At 51.2% G+C, this 24,039-nt stretch overlaps 1 protein-coding gene across 2 annotated transcripts in view; it reads right to left on the minus strand.

Moving 5' to 3' along the window:
• Nucleotides 1–22,330, minus strand: part of LOC144510034 (2-oxoglutarate dehydrogenase complex component E1) — a 122,580-nt gene extending 100,250 nt beyond the window's left edge. For both annotated transcript variants that reach the window (XM_078239238.1, XM_078239239.1), the window contains exons 1-2: nucleotides 22,205–22,330; nucleotides 4,978–5,229 (exon numbers count right to left, since the gene is read on the minus strand). In XM_078239238.1, the coding sequence (XP_078095364.1) occupies nucleotides 4,978–5,199 (222 nt within the window). In that variant the 5' untranslated portion in view covers nucleotides 5,200–5,229; nucleotides 22,205–22,330. The remainder of the gene's footprint in view (nucleotides 1–4,977; nucleotides 5,230–22,204) is intronic.
• Nucleotides 22,331–24,039: the final 1,709 nt, after the last annotated feature.

The raw sequence follows: 24,039 nt of genomic DNA on the forward strand, positions 1-24,039 counted from the left end.
TAGAGGAGGCGGCTGAAGGGTGGATCAGTAAATTTGCTGATGACACCAAGATTGGTGGAGTAGTGGATGAGGTGGAGGTCTGTTGTAGGCTGCAAAGAGACATAGATAGGATGCAAAGCTGGGCTGAAAAATGGCAAATGGAGTTTAACCCTGATAAATGTGACCTGATTCATTTTGGTAGGACGAATTTAAATGTGGATTACAGGGTCAAAGGTAGGGTTCTGAAGACGGTGGAGGAACAGAGAGATCTTGGGGTCCATATCCACAGATCTCTAAAGGTTGCCACTCAAGTGGATAGAGCTGTGAAGAAGGCCTATAGTGTGTTAGCTTTTATTAACAGGGGGTTGGAGTTTAAGAGCCGTGGGGTTATGCTGCAACTGTACAGGACCTTGGTGAGACCACATTTGGAATATTGTGTGCAGTTCTGGTCACCTCACTATAAGAAGGATGTGGAAGCGCTGGAAAGAGTGCAGAGGAGATTTACCAGGATGCTGTCTGGTTTGGAGGGTAGGTCTTATGAGGAAAGGTTGAGGGAGCTAGGGCTGTTCTCTCTGGAGCGGAGGAGGCTGAGGGGAGACTTAATAGAGGTTTATAAAATGATGAAGGGGATAGATAGAGTGAACGTTCAAAGACTATTTCCTCGGGTGGATGGAGCTATTACGAGGGGGCATAACTATAGGGTTCGTGGTGGGAGATACAGGAAGGATATCAGAGGTAGATTCTTTACGCAGAGAGTGGTTGGGGTGTGGAATGGACTGCCTGCAGCGATAGTGGAGTCAGACACTTTAGGAACATTTAAGCGGTTATTGGATAGGCACATGGAGCACACCAGGATGATAGGGAGTGGGATAGCTTGATCTTGGTTTCAGATAAATCTCGGCACAACATCATGGGCCGAAGGGCCTGTTCTGTGCTGTACTGTTCTATGTTCTATTATTGTCACGTGTACTGGGATACAGTGAAAAGTATTGTTTGATTTATTATTGTCACATGTACTGGGACACAGTGAAAAGTATTGTTTGATTTATTATTGTCACAAGTATTGGGATACAGTGAAAAGTATTGTTTGATTTATTATTTCACTTGTACTGGGATACAGTGAAAAGTATTGTTTGATTTATTATTGTCACATGTATTGGGATACAGTGAAAAGTATTGTTTGAATTATTGTCACATGTACTGGGATACAGTGAAAAGTATTGTTTGATTTATTATTGTCACATGTACTGGGATACAGTGAAAAGTATTGTTTGATTTATTATTGTCACATGTATTGGGATACAGTGAAAAGTATTGTTTGATTTATTATTGTCACATGTATTGGGATACAGTAAAAAGTATTGTTTGATTTATTATTGTCACATGTACTGGGATACAGTGAAAAGTATTGTTTCTTGCGCGCTATACAGACAAAGCATACTGTTCATAGAGTACATGGGAAGGGAGTGGGGGGGTGGTGGGCGAGGAAAGGAAAGCTGACATTCTGATATGGTTTCACACGGCAGATTCACGAGGATATTGTTGGGAACACAGAATGTGTGTGTCCAGGGAAAGACCGGACAGGCTGTAACAGAGGAGACTGTGGGAAAATTTCAGTGGGATGTATGGTATCTTATCAGGGCTGGGATAGTGGATGGGAGCGACCTATTTCCCTTCGCGGAGAAGTCCATAACCAGGTGACAGAGATTGAAAGCAATGGGTGGAATTATTACCCAGAGGATTGGAGAGGGGAAGGCAGTCTGGACTCATCTATCTTTAGTTATAGGTGGCACTCCCTTTTTAATTATCTGAAAAGAACCTCTCATGGATGTTTTGTTTGCACTTCAGTCCCACGCTCGTGATTTATGGACACCCGGTGCTGGAAGGAGCAGGGGCTTGGGGAGAGGAGGACTTCCTCGTGATCCGACTCCTGGGTCTCACACTTGCCATAAACAGGTCCAGGCAGTGGGCGACCGAGGGAGTTGTCTGATCCGACTGTCCATCCCTCTACTGCAGCTACATTCGCAGCCGGTGTCCCTGGAGAGGGGGCACGTGACGTCTGAGGGCACCGCCGAGGCCTTCCGTGCTCGTTGGGCACCGCAGGGACTGGAGTGTGATATTGACCCTTTTAATCAGATTTTGATTTGATGATTGCGGTTTCCTTCCTGCTTTGTTTTGTGGCTCGGGCGGTTCCCTTCACGCTTTGTCCCGGAGTTTGTTTGATTTGGTTTATTTGGTTGACATTAAAAAGAAACAACTTTAGCGTGGCAGAGGGGGAAAAGTTAAATTGCATTTAATCTGATCCTTGGATATGCACTTGGAAATGCCGTAGCCTACAGGGCGACAGATCAAGAGTTGGAAGCAGGACTAGGCTGGGTGGCTCATCGTTACAGTAGCCTCCTTCTGCACTGTAAATTTACAGTGTTTCTCATTACGTTTCATGGGATCCTTACAGTGCAGAAGGAGGCCATTCAGCCCATCGAGCCTGCACCGACCACAATCCCAACCAGGCCCTTTCCCCGCAACCTACAATATTTGCCCTGCTGATCCCCCTGACACTAAGGGGCAATTTAGCGTGGCCAATGCACCTAACCTGCACATCTTTGGAGTGTGGGAGGAAAGCGGAGCACCCGGAGGAAACCCACGCAGACACGGGGGAGAACGTGCAGACTCCGCACAGACAGTGACCCGAGGTCGGAATCGAACCCGGGTCCCTGGCGCCGTGAGGCAGCAGTGATAACCACTGTGCCACCGTGCCGCCCATTTATCCTGTTCAATGTCTGACACTCCTCCTCTATGGCAATATCTACATCATTCCCCTTCTTTGATGACGACGTAGAGTATTTCTAAGTAACCATACCCACGTCTTCTGCCTTCATGCACACAGGTCCCTTTTGGCCTCTTATGCTTTCCTCAGTCAACCACTTGTAAAAAAAAAAGCCTCCTTGGTTTGTCCTTGACTTTACCGGCCAATATTTTTCCACACCCTCTCTTTTACCCGGCACTCCAGTAAAGGTCTTTAGAACGGTCTCTTGGTAGGACCGAACTTGAACATTGCTGAAGAGAGACATGTGTACCCAAAGATTGTCCGTTTTACACTCATTAGGACAAAGGCAAGAATGCTAAATGTCAAAGGGACCACAATTTAAATCGACAGGACAAAAGGGTGCTGACTGGTTGGCAAGTTTTCTTTTCATAGAATCCCTACAGTAGGCCATTCGGCCCATCGAGTCTGCTCCGACCACAATCCCACCCAGGCCCTGCTTTGAAAAAGGGTCATCCAGACTCGAAACGTCAGCTCTTTTCTCTCCTTACAGATGCTGCCAGATCTGCTGAGATTTTCCAGCATTTTCTCTTTTGGTTTCAGATTCCCATAACCCCTCATATTTACCCTCATACCCCTGTTGCAAACTCCACACAGACAGTGACCCAAACCAGGAATTGCCCCTGACACTAAGGGGCAATTTAGCATGGCCAATCAACCTAACCCGCACATCTTTGGACTGTGGGAGGAAACTGGAGCACCCGGAGGAAACCCACGCAGACACGGGGAGAATACACATACTCCACAGTGACCCGAGGCTGGAATCGAACCCGGGTCCCTGGCGCTGTGAGGCAGCAGTGCTAACCCACTGTGCCACCGTGCCATGCCTTTCACCATTGCCTATCCCATGGCAATGCTTTGGCCAACCAGAACCAACTTGCCAACCAATCGACACCCTTTCCTCTTGTCGTACAAATTATCGCTCTTTCTGAAATTTGGTATTCGGTTTTTCCTTTACAGTTTATTCATTCGTCATAAGTAGGCTTACAATCACTCTGTAAGGAAGTTACTGTGAAAATCCCCTAGTTGCCACACTCCGGAGCCTGTTTGGGTACACCGAGGGAGAATTTAGCATAGCCAATCCACTTAACCCGCACATTTTGGAGTGTGGAAGGAAACCGGGGCACCCGGAGGAAACCCACTCAGATACGGGGAAAACGTGCAAACTCCACACGGACAGTCACCCAAACAAGGAATCGAACCCGGGTCCCTGGCACTGAGAGGTAGAAGGGCTAACCACTGTGCCACCGTGCCACTCTAGCCGTGTTTTTCACCATTGCCTATTCTATAGCCACGTTTCGGCCAGAGTCAACTTGCCAACTAAACACCACCCTTTCCTCCTGTCGTATAAATTATCGCTCCCTCTGAGATTTGGTATTCTTGGGTTTGTCCTGATGAGTGCAAGACGCCTCTTTCTTTTCACCAAGATTTTGAACTGGAAACACGGTGGCACAGAGATTAGCACTGCTGCCTCACAGCGCCAGGGACCCGGGTTCGATTCCCAGCTCGGGTCACTGTCTGTGTGGAGCCTGCACGCTCTCCCCGTGTCTGCGTGGGTTTCCTCCCACAGTCTGAAATGTGCTGGTTAAGTGCATTGACCCGAACAGGTGCCGGACTGTGGCGACTCGGGGAATTTCACAGTAACTTCATTGCAGTGTTAATGCAAGCCTTACTTGTGACTAATAAATAAACTTTTTAAGCTTTAACTATTTTTTTCAGACAGAAAAATATCATAAATGTCAGGAAGGAGTCAAAACGGAGAGTGTGCGAATCCGATTTCCGGAGTTATCCTTTGATCGGCGGATGAGTATTCCTGATGGATGAGTCAATGAGATTGCCCCAAATCTTGGTTAAGATGAGCAGCTGGGAACAGCGATGATACGATCGACGGAGGTTCCATCATCCAACTCTGAGCAAAGTAATCCATTGTCGGGAAACATCTCGGACGAAAGCTGTTGTCATCTCTTCACTCCAATGTGCCCTTGAACCGATGTCATTTGAATAAAATTGTCGGGGGGCGTCATTGACCAAGGTGTCCTGAAGCTGCTGCCCATCTCCTTACACTTACCTGGCCGTGGATAAAAGCTCTGCTGAGGACAGCCACTGAGCAAGGGCAGCAGGACACAAACCTCCCTCCACAGGTAGAGAGAGAGGGGGGGAGGGGTGGGCCTTACCTTATGGACACTCTGTGGATTCTCAAGCCAAGCAATGTACATTTCCTCAACATAGTTCAAACTAGTCCCACTCAGAAAAGGCTCAGCAGCTACAGGCGCGGTGTAGAGACGGCCATGCTGAAACGTCCTAGACACTGCTGGCCCGTTGTGTGATAATTGTTTCACAGTCTGCGAGGCTGTCAACGGCCTCAACTTAGCAGCACAAGTCCTTAAGCGATGCATTTTTCACCTTGGGAGCTCACCACAGTGTCGCTGGAAACCAAAACGGAGAAAGAAAACAAGAGGAGAATTAGCAACGCAGCAGGAATCTTTTTTGAAAGGAAAAAAAAAACAGGCCGGTCGCACTTCAAAAACTCTCTTCGAAGACAAACCTGGAGCCAACATCCGCGGCAGCACTTCCAGAAAAAGGGTCAGCCTCTTGGAACTGCGACGGCTGGAGAGAGGCGGCTCACGGTGGACCACATGTCGGGGAAGGAGTCGGGGGGGGGGGGACAAGTCACGAGGCTGGACATGAAGGCTCAAGTTTGGAGGGAGGGGTGCCAGGGGAGCGTAGAGGAAAAAACAAACAAACAGCCAGGACTAAAAGCTACTCTGTGAGCGTGCGGGTGTTGTCTGAGGGTGGCTCGAATTCAGCTGCGATTCCTCCCCCCACTTGGCCAGTGCGTCCACGTACAGACCTGTCATCGAGAACCGGGGCACAGTACATTGGGCGGCTGCATGAGTCAGAGAGTGGGGAGGGGGCAAGGGAGGGATACGATGAGCTTTGTTGAGAGAAGCACCGACAATGGAACGTTCCCCAAACTGATGACGCGGTTGCGCTCGGTGACAATTATGACACCACAGATTCTACAATAATGAACCACTGACAGTCCGGATGGCTGGTCGAACGAGCCCTTTAAGAGAAACAGCACGAGTGGACTGCGAATCAGCCCCACCATCCTTACCTTGCGAAGCCAGGGCAGCAAGAGGGAGCGCCAACATCTCTCGGGGAGGCAGCCAACGCAGAAATAAACTCTTAACCAAGCCAACTGCAAGGTGGGTCACAAGTCAACCAGTTTGGAGAGGGTGCACTGGGGCCTTGCCCTGTCGCTGTGTTTGGGAAGGGAACCTGGCTGTTTGACACCATACAGGGCCGAAAACAAACATTGCAGTCACGCTGAGTTCCAGATTCGGGTTTCCGGACCCTGAGCAAGTTAATAACTTGGCCTCCCGCACAGCCAGTGAATGGAACATGGAGCAATATTTATTCTGGCAGACTCCAGCGAGTGGTAAGGGCGGCACGGTGGCACAGCGAATCATCGAATACCTACAGTGCACAAGGAGGCCATTCGGCCCATCAAGCCTGCACCGACCACAATCCCACCCAGGGCCGACCCCTGTAACCCTTCATATTAACCCTGCTAGCCTTCCTGACACTGGGGTTAATTTAGCAAGGCCAATCCACCTAACCACATCATCAGTGGTCAGCACTGCTGCCTCACAGCGCCAGGGACCCGGGTTCGATTCCCGGCTTGGGACGCTGTCTGTGCGGAGTCTGCACGTTCTCCCCGTGTCCGCGTGGGTTTCCTCCGGGTGCTCCGGTTTCCTCCCACAGTCTGAAAGACGTGCTGGTTAGGTGCATTGGCCATGCTAAATTGCCCCTTAGTGTCAGGGGGATTAGCAGGGCAAATATTGCAGGTTATGGGGATAGGGCCTGGGTGGGATTGTGGTCGGTGCAGGCTCGATGGGCTGAATGGCCTTCTTCTACACTGTAGGGGTTCTATGATCTTTAATAGTGCTTGTGGTCTCTCAAAGTACCACGGGCAGAGGGTCAGAAGTTTAGTTTCTGCGGAGTGGTTTTAACTGGAGTATGAGCAGCCAATAAGTGAGAACAGTGGAGAGCCAGTAATCCCCCCCTTGACTATATTCTTGGATCAGATTCACTCCCATGGGACAGCAGAGATCACAGGCGAGGCGAAGGAGGTGTTTGAAACAAAAAGCACCATTACGCTGAGTCAGGGACTGTACCCGCTCTCTCCACCAGCCCAACGCCAAAGCCACAATGCAAGAGCAGGAACTGCATTAAAAAAAGGAACTCTTTCACGGGACATGGGCGTCGCTGGCCGGGCTCAGCATTTATTATCCATCCTTAATTGCCCCTCGAGAAGGTGCTGGGTGAGCCGCCATCTTGAACCCGCTGCAGTCCGTGGTGTAGGTACACCCACAGTGCTGTCAGGGAGGGAATTCCAGGATTGTTAAGAAAAGAACAAAGAACAAAGAAAATTACAGCACAGGAACAGGCCCTTCGGCCCTCCAAGCCTGCACTGACCATGCTGCCCGACTGAACTAAAACCCCCTACCCTTCCAGGGCCCGTATCCCCCGATTCCCATCCTATTCATGTATTTGTCAAGAAAAGAACAAAGAAAATTAAGACAGTCAGTCCGTGTGGTGCAGGTACAACCACAGTGCTGTTAGGGAGGGAGTTCCAGGATTGTTATTGGACATCAGTCAGTCCGTGTGGTGTAGGTACACCCACAGTGCTGTTAGGGAGGGAGTTCCAGGATTGTTATTGGACATCAGTCAGTCCGTGTGGTGCAGGTACACCCACAGTGCTGTTGGGGAGGGAGTTCCAGGATTGTTATTGGACATCAGTCAGTCTGTGTGGTGTAGGTACACCCACAGTGCTGTTAGGGAGGGAGTTCCAGGATTTTGACCCAGCGACAGCGAAGGAACAGCCGATATATTTCCAAGTCAGGATGGTGAGTGGCTCGGAGGGGAACTTGCAGGTGGTGGTGTTCCCCATGTATCTGCTGCCCTTGTCCTTCTAGATGGTAGAGGTGGTGGGTTTGGAAGGTGCTGTCTCAGGATGAGTTGCTGCAGTGCATCTTGTAGATGGTCCACACTGCTGCTACTGAGCGTCGGTGGTGGAGGGAGTGAGTGTTTGTGGATGGGGTGCCAATCAAGCGGGGCTGCTTTGTCCTGGATGGTGTTGAGCTTCTTGAGTGTTGTTGGAGCCGCACCCATCCAGGCAAGTGGGGAGTATTCCATCACACTCCTGACTTGTGCCTTGTGGATGGTGGACAGGCTTTGGGGGAGTCAGGAGGTGAGTTACTCTCCGCAGGATTCCCAGCCTCTGACCTGCTCTGGTAGTCACAGTATTTATACGGCTGGGTCCAGCTCAGTTTCTGGTCAATGGAAAGCCCCAGGGTGTTGACAGTGGGGGGATTCAGCGATGGGAATGTCATTGAATGTCAAAGGACAATGGTTAGATCCCCTCTTGTTAGAGATGGTCAATGCCTGACACTTGTGTGGCGCGAATGTAACTTGCGAGTCCATTATTCAATGTCATTGTACACAAATATTGGAGATAACAGATCAGAAAGAGGTCCAACCTCAGGATTCAGAGCATCAGAAACATTGGATTTTACCGCGGCTGGCTGTAGTTTTTGTTGCTGTCACTTTATGAAGACTCTGGTGTAATTATAATACCGACAGACACTGTGCCATGTGCTACATGTGTTCCTTCACTGTCGCTGGGGTCAAAATCCCAGAATTCCGTCCCTAACAGCACTGTGGGTGTACCTACACCACACGGACTGACTGATGTCCAATAACAATCCTGGAACTCCCTCCCTAACAGCACTGTGGGTGTACCTACACCATACGGGGACTGACTGATGTCCAATAACAATCCTGGAACTCTCTCCCTAACAGCACTGTGGATGTACCTACACCACACGGACTGACTGATGTCCAATAACAATCCTGGAACTCCCTCCCTAACAGCACTGTGGGTGTACCTACACCACCCACATTGACTGATGTCCGAATAACAATCCTGGAACTCCCTCCCTAACAGCACTGTGGGTGTACCTACACCACACGGACTGACTTATGTCCAATAACAATCCTGGAACTCCCTAACAGCACTGTGGGTGTACCTACACCATACGGGGACTGACTGACGTCCAATAACAATCCTGGAACTCCCTCTCTAACAGCACTGTGGGTGTACCTACACCACATGGACTGACTGATGTCCAATAACAATCCTGGAACTCCCTCCCTAACAGCACTGTGGGTGTACCTACACCACCCACATTGACTGATGTCCAATAACAATCCTGGAACTCCCTCCCTAACAGCACTGTGGGTGTACCTACACAGTAAGAAGTTTATCAACTCCAGGTTAAAGTCCAACAGGTTTATTTGGTAGCAAAAGCCACACAAGCTTTCGGAGCTCCAAGCCCCTTCTTGTACGTACACCACAGGGACTGTAGTGGTTCATGATGGCGGCTCACCCACCACCTTCTCAAGGGGCAATTAGGGATTAGAATTAGCCCTAATGCAGGAATGGGCAACAAACACTAGACCCGGCCAGCAATGCCGACATCCCATGGAAGAATAATTTTTAAAAGATGTTGTGGGAGGTGATAATGCTCTTGGTTAATGTTTTCTCAGAATTTAAAGCTCCAATGAGCATGCATACAGCGTGTGCATCCATGGAAGTGGCAGCCATTTTGCCATTTGAGGTGAATTTCACACTCAGGTTCAATGGGATGGCACAGTGGGTTAGCACTGCTGCCTCAGAGCGCCAGGGACCCGGGTTCAGTTCCTGACCTCGGGTCACTGTCTATGTGGAGTTTGCACATTCCTGTTCCCCCCTGTGACTGTGTGGGTTTCCTCCCACAGTCCAAAAGATGGTGCTGGTTCGGGTGCATTGGCCGTGCTAAATTCTCCCTCAGTGTAACCCGATCAGGTGCCGGAGTGTGGCGGCTAGGGGATTTTCACAGTAACTTCATTGCAGTGTTAATGTAAGTAATAAATAAACGTTAATTGAGCAATAGAGGGCTTTGAGTGCTTACTTGAATAGAAACAATGTACAGGGGTACGGGGAAAAGGCAAGGGAACGGCATCAAGCCGCTTGGAGAGACAGGGCAGACACGATGGGCCAAAAGGCCTCCTCCTGCGCCATAATGATTCTGATTTCAATACGATTCAAATATCTTCAGTGAATCAGAAATCGCCACCCTGGGTGCAACCTCTCTTCACAGAAAGCTTTCACATTGTAAGTGTGAACGTATTTTGGAAAAGGAGCCAGGCTGTGATGGAACCACGTGAGGGAAATCACATCTCTGTCAGCCACTTTCTCTTTTAGAAAAACACCAACTTGTGCCGTTCGCTATGGTAGCAAAACAAGAAACAAGGGATCATGATTAAAGAGCAATTGCAATGTGCTGCTGCTGCCACAGTATACATAGAAATCCTACAGTGCAGAAGGAGGCCATCTGGCCCATCGAGTCTACACTGACAACAATCCCACCCCAGGCCCTATCCCCACAACCCCTCATATTTACCCCACTGGTCCCTTTAACCTATACATCCCAGGACACTAAGGGGCAATTTAACATGGAAATCCACCTAACCTGCACACCTTTGGACACGAAGGGGCAATTTAGCAAGGCCCATCCACCTAACCCGCACATCTTTGGACACTAAGGGACAATTTAGCATGGCCAATCCACCTAACCCACACATCTTTAGACACTAAGGGACAATTTAGCATGGCCAATCCACCTAACCCACACATCTTTAGACACTAAGGGACAATTTAGCATGGCCAATCCACCTAACCTGCACATCTTTGGACTGATGCAAACTCTCTCTGAAAAATGCATCTGTGTTTCTAAAACCAGAAAGATGACAGGTAGATGCGTGCGAGCGATCCTTCAGCCAAACTGCTTGCAAGTACGCAAGAATGCCCAGCGAGCATTCCGGATTTACCCTTCCCCGGATTTACCCTTCCCTGGTGCACAGCTCATGGACATATGGGATGATGTTTTTGAGGAGGGATTATTCTGTGCAATATGTTTCAGCAATCTGCTCACATTGCTACAGTTCACAGGGTTATTGCAGCGCTAAGAGAGGCCATTCAGCCCACACCACTCTCCCGGGTTCTCCTGCCCTCTCCCCCCCCACCAACCCCGCACCTCCTTCCGTGTCAGAGGACAGTCCCAATCCCCCTTGGAATGTTTCCATCGAACCGGTCTCCACCACATTTTTGGGCAATGCGTTCCCGGGGTACAGCGCGGTGGCACAGTGGTTAGCAACGCAGCCTCTCAGCGCCAGGGTTCAATTCTGGCCTCAGGTGACTGTAGAGTTTGCATGTTCTCCCCGTGACTGCGTGGGTTTCCTCCCACAGTCCGAAAGACGTGCTGGTTAGGTGCTAAATTCTCCCTCGGTGTAACCCAAACAGGCGCCAGAGTGTGGCGACTAGGGGATTTTCACAGTAACTTCATTGCGGTGTTAATGTAAGCCGACTTGTGACACTAATAAATAAACTTTGATGAATAAGCTTTAAATAAGGCATTCAAAAGGACATTGTTTCTATTCAAGTAAGAATCCAGTGTGCCAGTAATAAATAAACTTTAAACTTAGACTTTAACCAGTCGCTGTGCGGAAAAGGCTTTCCTCATATTGCTTTTGCGAATGATTGTAAACTTGTGCCCGCTCGTTCTCCATCCTGCAGTTACATATTATTTATTTTCTTAAAAGAGTGATAGACTGATAGACTTGATTTGCACATACTGGACCATAATGTGTCCATTACTGGCTGGTTATAGACAAAGAAGAAACACGGTGGCACAGTGGTCAGCACTGCTGCTTCACAGCGCCAGGGACCCGGGTTCGATTCCCGGCTCGGGTCACTGTCTATGTGGAGTCTGCACGTTCTCCCCGTATCTATGTGGGTTTCCTCCGGGTGCTCCGGTTTCCTCCCATAGTCCAAAGGTGTGTAAGTTAGGTGTATTGTCCATGTTATAATTTCCCCTTGGTGTTAGGGGGACTAGCGAGGGTAAATGAATGGGGCCTGGGTGGGATTGTGATCGGCGCAGGCTCGATGGGCCAAATGGCCTCCTTCTGCACTGCAGGGATTCTATGAAAAACAATGGAAACACACCATGCAGCCGCTGAGGAACCGATGAGTCCGAGGTTGCCCTCTTAAACGACGTTAACGCCCCAGCGGGTCCCCTCGGACCCCGCAGTGCGTCTATAGCCACGTAGCGTGCGAGACGCCCCTTCTAGAACGGTTCAACGCACAAGTCACCCACTCCCACAGGTCACCGACCCACGCGGTCGAGAAACGGGGACCAAAGTTTCTCGGGTCGGGTCCAGATCAGAGCTCAGTTTGCACAAAAACCAGTGAGTGCGTTCGCTGGCCCAGACCGTCACTTCCCCACGGCTGGCCGACGTTTCAACTCCACAACAGCCTCGACACCAGGAGGAATGAATCTGTCCCAGTGGGGGCGTCGATGCATAAGTCACTGCTCCAGCGGATAAAAATAGCCGCATTATAAAAGCCTATGATCAAATAAAAACCTGCTGTTTGCAAGTGTAAATGTTTTCTTTGTGCCTTGCCAGCCTGTTCCTGTGTACAATACAGAAAGCACAGCAGTTGTTCTTTAGGAACTTGTGTACGGGATGTGGGCGTCGCTGTCCAGACCCAGCATTTATTGTCCATTCCAAAGCTGCCCCTTCAGAAGGTGATGGCGAGCCTCTTGAAAGGGGGGGGTTCCTACCAGGAAATACCGGAGATTAGAGCGAGGGGGGGACAGGGCACAGTTTAAAAATAAGGGGTCCCCTAATTAAGATGGACACGAGGAGGAATTATTTTCCGCAGAGTCGTGAATCTTTGGAACTCTCCGTAGAAAAGTTATAGCACAGGCAGAGGTTATTCGGCCCATCTCGTGCATGCCAGCCCGGGGACGCACTTTGTAATCCCACTTTCCTGCACCCGGCCCCTCGTCCTGTAGCTTACAGCACCTAAGGTCCAGGTACTTTAGGGCCTCTGTTTGGGGTCTCTGTCTCCACCACCAACTCGGGCAGCGAATTCCACACACCTCTACATTAAAAAAAAGTTCTTCCTCATGTCCAGTCCACAGGACGGCACGGTGGCACAGTGGCTGGCACTGCTGCCTCACAGCGCCAGGGACCCGGGTTCGATTCCCGGCCTCGGGACACTGTCTGTGCGGAGTCTGCACCTTCTCCCCGTGTCTGCGTGGGTTTCCCTCCGGGTGCTCCGGTTTCCTCCCACAGTCCGAAAGACGTGCTGGTTAGGGTGCTAAATTCTCCCTCAGTGTAACCCGGACAGGAGTGTGGCGACTAGGGGGATTTTTACAGTAACTTCATTGCAGTGTTAAGCCTACTTGTGACACGAATAAACTTTAAAAAGAGATCACCCTGGAGCCCAACACAACTTTTAGCTCCACAAACGCGTGCACCTGGCAGCATTATCTATTTTTGGCCATGATTTAATCCACCGCTGTTTTAATATTACAGTCGGGGGCGTGGGGGAGGAGGGAGGGGGTGGGGCGGGCGAGACTACCTCACAAAGGGCAGGCTCACGGGAAAGCTCGAACAACTCCAAACTGCACTCCTCCACGGGAGCGGGTGGCTACACGTTCTACGGCCTGGCTCATTCCAATCGCCACTGCAAGTCTCCGGATTAAAGAGTGCGAGGGGAAGGCATCCTCTGCGTGCGTCGGAACTGCAGCCCTGCGGGCCACTTGCAAAAAGGCTCCACAATCCGCGGCCAGATTCTGGAACCATCCCCGATGCCCGGCTTTGAAGCCGATGCCAGAATGGGGTTTGCGGCACGCAGTCAGAAGGCCGAGTTGGCAGATCTGATTGTCTGCTGTGAAATGCTGATTTGCACTGCGTGGTATTCATTACTAGTCATCAGGTTACCCTTGTCCCAGGCAGCACTCTGTGCCAGCAATCCAAAATAAGGTCAAGTACTTAGCGGCAATCGCTGGCTCGGTCCAACTCTCTCTCCACCCCCCTCCCAGAGTCTACCAGCGAGTAGTATCGCCCCGGCCTCATTTGATCGGATTCCAGAGATCTGCATTGCCCTGTCTGGGCCGAGTTAGGAATATACTCCCCCCCCCCCCCCCCCAACGGCTCGTACACAAGACAGGGACACTAGCTCCAATGATACACTCAAAGACGCAAGCAACACTGGCCTCTCCAGTGGCTCACTGTAAAAGGGGACAGGCAGTGCTGTTGTGGATTGAGAGGAAACAGGACGCCTTATTGTTTTAGTCAGGGGAGAAAAGGTATTCCGGGCCTAAAACTCAGCAGGGACCGGGCGGTGCTGCAGGCGAGGGAAAACGCTCTTGTCCGAATTCAGGGGATACCATCACAACCTCCTTGAACAGACGTAATGCTTGCAGAAGAGGGTTCGATTCCGGGCTCGGGTCACTGTCTGTGTGGAGTCTGCACGTTCTCCCCGTGTCTGCGTGGGTTTCCTCCGGGTGCTCCGGTTTCCTCCCACAGTCTGAAAGGCGTGTGGGTTAGGGGGATTGGCCATGCTAAATTGCCCCTTAGTGTCCAAAGATGTGTAGGTTAGGTGGATTGACCATGCTAAATTGCCCCTTAGTGTCCAAAGATGTGCAGGTTAGGTGGATTGGCCACGCTAAATTGCCCCTTAGTGTAAGGGAGACTAGCTAGGGCAAATGCGTGGGGTTACGGAGACAGGACCTGGGTGGGATTGTGGTCGGTGCAGACTCGATGGGCTGAATGGCCTCCTTCTGCACTGTAGGGATGATTCTATGATTCGAAGAACAAATCAAACTTGTCAAAAGATTAGATCTATTTCTATGGTCTTGGCGGATGTCAGATTTTCACTTGTATTGGGTTGTGGGCGTCACTGGCTGGGCCCAGCATTGACTGCCCGTCCTTAACTGCCGCTTGAGAAGGTGGTGGGTGAGCCATCTTATTTATTTATTAATGTCACAAGTAGGCTTACATTAACACTGCAATGAAGTTACTGTGAAAATGCTGCCACCTTGAACCACTGCAGTCCCTGTGGTGCAGGTACACCCGCAGTGCTGTTAGGGAGGGAGTTCCAGGACTGTTATTGGACATCAGTCAGTCCGTGTGGTGTAGGTACACCCACAGTGCTGTTAGGGAGGGAGTTCCAGGATTGTTATTGAACATCAGTCAGTCTGTGTGGTGTAGGCACACCCACAGTGCTGTTAGGGAGGGAGTTCCAGGATTGTTATTGGACATCAATCAGTCCGTGTGGTGTAGGTACACCCACCGTGCTGTTAGAGAGGGAGTTCCAGGATTGTTATTGGACATCAGTCAGTCCGTGTGGTGTAGGTACACCCACAGTGCTGTTAGGGAGGGAGTTCCAGGATTGTTATTGGACATCAGTCAGTCCGCGTGGTGTAGGTACACCCACAGTGCTGTTAGGGAGGGAGTTCCAGGATTGTTATTGGACATCAGTCAGTCCGTGTGGTGTAGGTACACCCACTGTGCTGTTAGGGAGGGAGTTCCAGGATTGTTATTGGACATCAGTCAGTCCGTGTGGTGCAGGAACAGCCACAGTGCTGTTAGGGAGGGAGTTCCAGGATTTTGACCCAGCGATAGTGAAGGAACAGCCGATATATTTCCAAGTCAGGATGGTGAGTGGCTCGGAGGGGAACTTGCAGGTGGTGGTGTTCCCCATGTGTCTGCTGCCCTTGTCCTTCTAGATGGTAGAGGTCGTGGGTTTGGAAGGTGCTGTCTAAGGATGAGTCGCTGCAGTGCATCTTGTAGATGGTACACACTGCTGCTACTGAGCGTCGGTGGTGGAGGGAGTGAGTGTTTGTGGATGGGGTGCCAATCAAGCGGGGCTGCTTTGTCCTGGATGGTGTCGAGCTTCTTGAGTGTTGTTGGAGCCGCTCCCATCCAGGCAAGTGGAGAGTATTCCATCACACTCCTGACTTGTGCCTTGTGGATGGTGGACAGGCTTTGGGGGAGTCAGGAGGTGAGTTACTCTCCGCAGGATTCCCAGCCTCTGACCTGCTCTGGTAGCCACAGTATTTATACGGCTGGATCCAGCTCAGTTTCTGGTCACTGGGAACTCCCAGGATGTTGACAGTGGGGGGATTCAGCAACAGTAGAACGTCAAAGGAAAATGGTGAGATTCAATGCTCTAAATTTACTTTGTAAACCATGGATTCAGCCTTCCAGAGGTCCAGTCAATTTAATGAGGACTATGGGGAGAGGTTGGATAAACTGGGATTGTTCTCACTGGAAAGACGGAAGCTGAGGGGAGACCTGATAGAGGGTCTACAAAACGATGAGAGGCACAGACAGGGTGGATAGTCAGAGGCTTTTTCCCCAGGGTGGAAGAGTCAATTACAAAGGGGGCACAGGTTCAAGGTGAGAGGGGGAAAGTTTAAGGGAGATGTGCGGGGGAAGGTTTTCACGCAGAGAGCGGTGGGTGCCTGGAACACACTGCCAGAGGAAGCAGGCACATTAGCAACATTTAAGAGGCATTCTGGATGGGTACAGGAATATGGAGGGAATAGGGGGATACAGACCGGGTAAGGGTGGAAGGTTTTTCTTTTAATAGTTTAGTTAGGACATCATGATCGGCACAGACAGGGTGAACAGCCTCTCCCTCTTCTGTACTTTTCTTTGTTCTTAACACATTGAACTGCTAAACCCTAACCTTGTGTCTGAGGACAGAAAGAAACAAATGTCTAGGGAGGAACACCAGAGTCCAATGTCTGGGAGCTCACGTGCGAGGCTTGGGTCAACCCTCAGAGCCCAGGGTAGCAGAGTGAGTGAATACCATTCTTATGCAGCCTTTCAGCAGCTCCCGGGGTTATCACTGCAGAGATAGCTCACCGTGATATCAAATCACCATCAAGTGTACCATAGGGCAAGGCTCAGAAAATGAACGACTCCTGTCTGGGTGTGCAATCAGCAACAGATTAATCGGGACGGGACTTATTGTCAGTGGGCAATGTACTGTGCTCTCTCTCTCTCTCTCACACACACACACACACTTGTACAGAGTTGACAACTCCTTATCGATCAGGACAGAGAACAGGTATTACGAAACCACGAGTTACTTTGCAAAGTTTAATCAGCGGTGTTGTTGAACAAGAACAAACGGAAACTTGGACCAGTTACAGTGGAATACCGGGGTTGAAGTTCCACCAGCTTGCTCAAGAGCTTGGGAACCTGTCTCTCCCCCGCTGCCACTCCGCCGATACTAGCCTCACCTCCGTGATCACAAGAACCACAGGCCGGTTTGCGGCTCATGTCCCATTGCTGTGGGTTTCAGCCCTTGGCTGGAGTCCACGGGTTACGCAAAAAGACAGCGCACACACACATACACGCTCGTCACCAGGCATGAGTCTTTCCCATATCCTGTGTGTCACAAGAGACTCCCCCACCACCTTGGCTTTTACCCATTCCTTATTCCATGGTGTCAGGAATCATAGAATCCCTACAGTGCAGAAGGAGGCCATTCGGCCCATCGAGTCTGCACCGACCTCAATCCCACCCAGGCCCTATCCCCATAACCCCATGCATTTACCCTAGCTAGTCCCCCTGACACTCGAGGACAATTTAGCATGGCCAATCCACCTAACCTGCACATCTTTGGACTGTGGGAGGAAACCGGAGCACCCGGAGGAAACCCACGCAGACACGGGGAGAACGTGCAGACTCCACACAGACAGTGACCCGAGGCCGGAATCGAACCCGGGTCCCTGGCGCTGTGAGGCAGCAGTGCTAACCACTATACCGCCCCTATTAGTGAACCAGATGGGTTTTTCCGACAATGGGTCATCAGTAGATTCTTAATTCCAGATATTGTTTATTGAAATCAAATCCCACCAGCTGCCGTGGCGGGATTCGAACCCGGGTCCCCAGAACATGAGCTGAGTTTCTGGATTAACAGTCCAGCGATAACACCACTAGGCCATCGCCTCTCCCCACCCCCCACAACCCCAATCAATGTCAGTGATTTCCCAGGCAAGCTCTGTCACCATGGATCAATTATTTCAGCATTCAGCAACCCCGCCCAATCCTCCTCCAGTATCACCGTCTCCCTGCGTCCCAATAAATTTGGTTCAATGTCACATTGAAAGAGCGAGCCAGGTCTCCCAGCTCGTACCCTGGCTCCAGTCTGTCCAACCCGTCCCTGCCATCAGAGGCGGATTTACAACCGTTCTAACAACTGGCACTTTCTTGCAATGCTATTCCAAAAAAATAAAACAGCATGTCGCGTACCAATTGCCCTTGCCAGCTTCCTCCCCACCCCTGATCGCACCTCCCTCGGCTTTTGGTGGGCAAGGAGGGCTATTCAGAGACCTGCTGCGGCTCCTGCGGGCGTGCCACCTTCTCTTCACCTTCTGTAACCAACGCAACCTGCCACAGCAAGGCCTTAAGAACATAAGAAATAGGAGCAGGAGTAGGCCATCTGGCCCTTCGAGCCTGCCCCGCCATTCAACAAGATCATGGCCTCCTCGGTACATGAGGCTAAACTGGGAATTCTCACTCCCCTTCCTGGACTGCCACAGAGTTCCCCAACCAAGAGCACACTCGCGGGTCTTGACAGCGCTGTTCTTAAACCCAGTACAAGGAACAAATCGTCCCCTTGATAGGACTGTGCGTTTAAGAAACTGTGCCCTCGGTACAAACATTTCGCCCACCAGGGGATGTGACAGATTCCTAAAAACTAGTGGCTGTCAGTCACGTCAAACAGAAGGGATAGTAAGAAGCCGAATAGGCCTCGACTGAGAAGGAAAACAAATCAACTCCTCCTCTTTTCTACAATTGGATCATTGATTCTGCACATGCGAGGTATCTGACAACACCTGGACATCATGTGTTCCTTCGCTACACCTTATAAATAGGGACCTTATAAGCCTGTTCCTTCAGTCTGCCTGCAACACCACGGCGGTGGTGATGCTGGGGCATAGAAACATAGAAGATAGAAGCCAGGAGGAGGCCATTCGGCCCTTCGAGCCTGCTCCGCCATTCATCACGATCATGGCTGATCGTCCAACTCAATAGCCTAATCCTGCTTTCTCCCCATAACCTTTGACCCCGTTCGCCCCAAGTGCTATATCCAGCCGCCTCTTAAATACATTCAATGTTTTGGCATCAACTACTATAGAAAGGGCCTTACCGATGGTTCCCTGAGCAGACTGCCGAATTGGCAGAACGCCTCATCATCACAGCATTCAAACAAGCACCAAGACTCACTTGGGTGCTGGCAAGAAGCACCCTCCCCATCGGATCACTCAGGCAGCACGATGGCACAGTGGTTAGCACGGCTGCCTCAGCGCCAAGGACCTGGGTTCAATTCCCGGCTTGGGGGTCACTGTCTGTGTGGAGTTTGCACATTCTCCCCGTGTCTGCGTGGGTTTCCTCTGGCTGCTCCAGTTTCCTCCCACAGTCCTAAGATATGTAGGTTAGGCGGATTGGCCGTGCTAAATTGCCCCTTAGTGTCAGGGGGCTAGCAGGGTAAACATGGAAGGTTACGGGAATGGGGCCTGGGTGGGATTGTGGTCGGTGCAGACTCGATGGGCTGAATGGCCTCCTTCTGCACTGATTCTATGATTCCAGCACAGGAGGAGACTCAGCTTTGGAAAGCACCCTTGCAAAGGAGATCTGGAAAGAGAGGCAGCGGTTTTAGTAAAGGTTCAGACTGAGCTCCGTAATGCGGCGCTCCACGGGCTGTTCCCAGGGACGCACACCGAGACAAACGTCAGATGGTGCTGGAGGACCCTCAATTCAGCGAAGGACGCTCTTTGGACTGAAATTTGCTCGTCTTCCACAGCAGAGTTGCCCTTGAATGAGGGTTCCAGACTGGCATATCCCAAGTTGCAAGACTGCCGACGAACGCCCTGAAGCTTGAGCAGGATCAATAGGGAAAGGTCACAGTCTAAGAACCTCCTGAGATCCCTGGAACACGCACAAAACCCCATATGCTGTAGGTTGGCACGAAATGCATATTGTAAACATGACCGGTTTAGCGTGAGACACCTCAGAGTACCACACTGGGGGAGGGGAGGAGATGGTCTTGGAATTCTTACAGTGCAGAAGGAGGCCATTCAGCCCATCAAGTCTGCACAGACCACAATCCCATCCAGGCCCTATTCCCGTAACCCCACATATTTACCCTGCTAATCCCCCTGACACTAGGGTCAATTTAGTATGGCCAATCAACCTAACCTGCACATCTTTGGACTGTTGGAGGAAACTGGAGCACCCGGAGGAAACCCATGCAGACACGGAGAGAACATGCAGACCCCACACAGACAGTGACCCGAGGCCAAAATTGAACCTGGGTCCCTGGCGCTGTGAGGCAGCAGTGCTAACCACTGTGCCACTGTCCTGTAGTGGTAAAGTCAATTAACTGGTCGTTAAGTTGTAAGTTTTTTTTTGTCAGAAATAGGCTTGCATTAACACTGCAATCAAGTTACTATGAAAATCCCCTAGTCGCCACTCTCCGGCGCCTGTTCGGGTTACACTGAGGGGGAATTTAGCACCTAATCAGCACATCTTATGGAATTGTGGGAGGAAACCGGAGCATCCGGAAGAAACCCACTCAGACACGGGGAGAATGTGCAGACTCCGCACAGACAGTAACCCGAGGCCGGAATCAAACCCGGGTCCCTGGCGCTGTGAGGCAGCAGTGCTAACCACTGTGCCAGCCCTGAGGGCCAGGCTAATGCACGAGAGTCACGGGTTTAAATCCCATCACGGGCAGCTGGTGTACTTTTAATTCAGCTACTAAATCGAGACTATAAAGCAAGTCTCAGCAATCGTGGCTGGCACTGGTTGTTGTTTTTCTTAAAATTAAAAACAAAATCGGGTTCTCCAACATCGCCAGAGAAACCTGCCGCATATACTCCAAAAATGTGTGGATTAATTTGCCATGCTAAAGTGCCCCTTCGTGTCAGGAGGATAAGCAGGGTAAATATCTGGGGGTCATGTGGATAGGGCCTGGATGGGATTGTTGTTGGTGGGCTCAATGGGCTGAATGGCCTCCTTCTGCACTGTAGGGACTCTGTGAACCCGACCTTGCCCCACTGTCGTGCCAATCTTCATTTGCACCATCATCCCCAGTCTCAACATTTTGAATCCCTTTCCCACTCCAGACCCCACGCCAACGTGTAGGCTAACCACTGCGGGCGAAAACAGAAAGGGCTGGGGGGAGAGAGGAGAAGGTAGACACTCTGTTTGGAGCTTTCCCAGCCTTTTCTGTTTCCGAAACACGGCGATTGACTGTGAAGTGGTCTCATGAGGAAATCAGGTCAAGGCGGCAATGCGATTGGGCCGGGGCGCAGCAGGGGGGTCTTCACAATGCGGGGGGGGGGGGAAGGAAGGGAGTCTTCCTATCACAAGTCAGCTTATATTAATACAGTCTGTGGCGGGAAACCGGAGCAAACCCACGCAGACACGGGGAGAACGTGCAGACTCCGCACAGACAGTGACCCAAGGCCGGGAATCGAACTCGGGTCCCTGGCGCTGTGAGGCAGCAGTGCTAACCCACTGTGCTACCGTGCCGCCCAAGACGACCAGGCTCATGGAGTGGGAGGAAACCAGAGCAAATCCACTCAGACAACGTGCAGACTCCGCACAGACAGTGACCCGAGCCGGGTATCGAACCCGGGTCCCTGGCGCTGTGAGGCAGCGGTGCTCACCACTGTGCCAGAAAGCCTGGCGTGTTGTAAGGGAGACTTGGCACTTTTGATGCAATGTCAAATTAGTGTTGTGGTTGTTCCTTCCCCCCAATGTGTTTAATGAAGAATAGATTGTAATGTGAGGGCTGGGGGGGATTGTAATGCACTGTAATGTCAGTAAGTGAGGGTTTTAGCCAAGGGCAGCGTGTTGGCCACTTGTCTGGTCAAGTGAGGCAGGGGTCAGGGGGTCACACAGACCTTGGGCCATGTCCTGGAGAGGAGGCAGTGGCTGGAGGGGGGGGGATCTCTGCTCCAGCCCTGCCTCAGGGAGGGGGTTGAACCCAGGCTGGGGAGGGGGTTGCCTCCCACTCCCAGAACCCCCCCAGGCCGGGGTGACCTTGCGGTATCTCCTACCCGAGGCCAGCCGGCCCGCTCAGCCTGGCCTCGAACCCTCCCCGCCCCGCCCCTGCCGGACCGCCCATTGGCCCGCTCCCAGAGCCAGCGCCGCCATCCCCATTGGCCGCCCCGGCTGCCACTCCGGCTGATCGACAGGCCGGAGCCGCTCCCCATTGGTCGGGACATCCGGGTGACGTGTTTCCGGTTAGATAAGCACCGCCCCCTTCTCATCAGCCTGACCGGCCGCCTCGACCCCAACACCCCCCTCCCCATCCCCTCACACACAACCCCCCGCCATCAATCCAGACCCCACCCCACTGAGGAGGAGGGGGCAGAGTTTAAACACCCGAAGCATCAATGCCTCAGCCCTTACCGAATGCGATGTCTCCCGCCCTTGCCTCCGTGAAGAAGAATCCGCCCTGCCTCCCCGCTTGATTCCTCCCTGCAGCCGGCACTGGCGACCAATGACATGGAAACCGGCGCGCGCCGGCGGGAGGCGGGGCCGGTGGGAGAGAGGGGGGGACGTGGCCACGCCCACCCGCCCTGCGTGGCCACGTTACGCGCCCCCTTCTCCCCCGGCGTCGGATGCGTTCCAAACCCTACGTCGTGACGTCAGCCTCCCCAGCAGGCCCGCCCGCCGACGTCCGGTCGTTCTCCGGCCGCCGATGATGTCGCGACGCCACACTGGCCGCTCCAGCGTTCTGACGTCACCCGCGCCACACACCCCCTCCCCAGCGTCCTGACGTCACCGGTGCTGCCTTCCCCCAGTACGACATGACGTCACACAGGGACGCCAGGTGTGAGAAGACAAGGTGAGTCCAGGTGGCAGTGGGTAATGGGGAGAGCTACCTGGGTAAGTGTCCCTGCTGGGCTGGCATTGAGTGAATTGCTTTATTATTGCCACAAGTACAGTGAAAAATATTGTTTGATTTATTATCCTCACATTGGGACATATTGGGCAGTATTTGATGTATTGGGGATACAGTGGACAGTATTTGATGTATTGGGGATACAGTGGGCAGTATTTGATGTATTGGGGGTACAGTGGGCAGTATTTGATGTATTGGGGGTACAGTGGGCAGTATTTGATGTATTGGGGATACAGTGGGCAGTATTTGATGTATTGGGGGTATAGTGGACAGTATTTGATGTATTGGGGGTACAGTGGACAGTATTTGATGTATTGGGGGTACAGTGGGCAGTATTTGATGTATTGGGGTTACAGTGGGCAGTATTTGATGTATTGGTACAGTGGGCAGTATTTGATGTATTGGGGATACAGTGGGCAGTATTTGATGTATTGGGGATACAGTGGGCAGTATTTGATGTATTGGGGATACAGTGGGCAGTATTTGATGTATTGGGGATACAGTGGGCAGTATTTGATGTATTGGGGATACAGTGGGCAGTATTTGATGTATTGGGGGTACAGTGGGCAGTATTTGATGTATTGGGGGTACAGTGGGCAGTATTTGATGTATTGGGGATACAGTGGGCAGTATTTGATGTATTGGGGGTATAGTGGCAGTATTTGATGTATTGGGGATACAGTGGACAGTATTTGATGTATTGGGGATACAGTGGACAGTATTTGATGTATTGGGGGTACAGTGGGCAGTATTTGATGTATTGGGGGTACAGTGGGCAGTATTTGATGTATTGGGGGTACAGTGGGCAGTATTTGATGTATTGGGGATACAGTGGACAGTATTTGATGTATTGGGGGTACAGTGGACAGTATTTGATGTATTGGGGATACAGTGGGCAGTATTTGATGTATTGGGGGTACTGTGGGCAGTATTTGATGTATTGGGGGTACAGTGGACAGTATTTGATGTATTGGGGATACAGTGGACAGTATTTGATGTATTGGGGATACAGTGGGCAGTATTTGATGTATTGGGGGTACAGTGGGCAGTATTTGATGTATTGGGGATACAGTGGACAGTATTTGATGTATTGGGGGTACAGTGGACAGTATTTGATGTATTGGGGGTACAGTGGACAGTATTTGATGTATTGGGGGTACAGTGGACAGTATTTGATGTATTGGGGGTACAGTGGGCAGTATTTGATGTATTGGGGGTACAGTGGGCAGTATTTGATGTATTGGGATACAGTGGGCAGTATTTGATGTATTGGGGATACAGTGGGCAGTATTTGATGTATTGGGGATACAGTGGACAGTATTTGATGTATTGGGGATAC

Source organism: Mustelus asterias, chromosome 22, assembly GCF_964213995.1.
Source record: "Mustelus asterias chromosome 22, sMusAst1.hap1.1, whole genome shotgun sequence".
NCBI classification, from domain to species: Eukaryota; Metazoa; Chordata; class Chondrichthyes; order Carcharhiniformes; family Triakidae; genus Mustelus; species Mustelus asterias.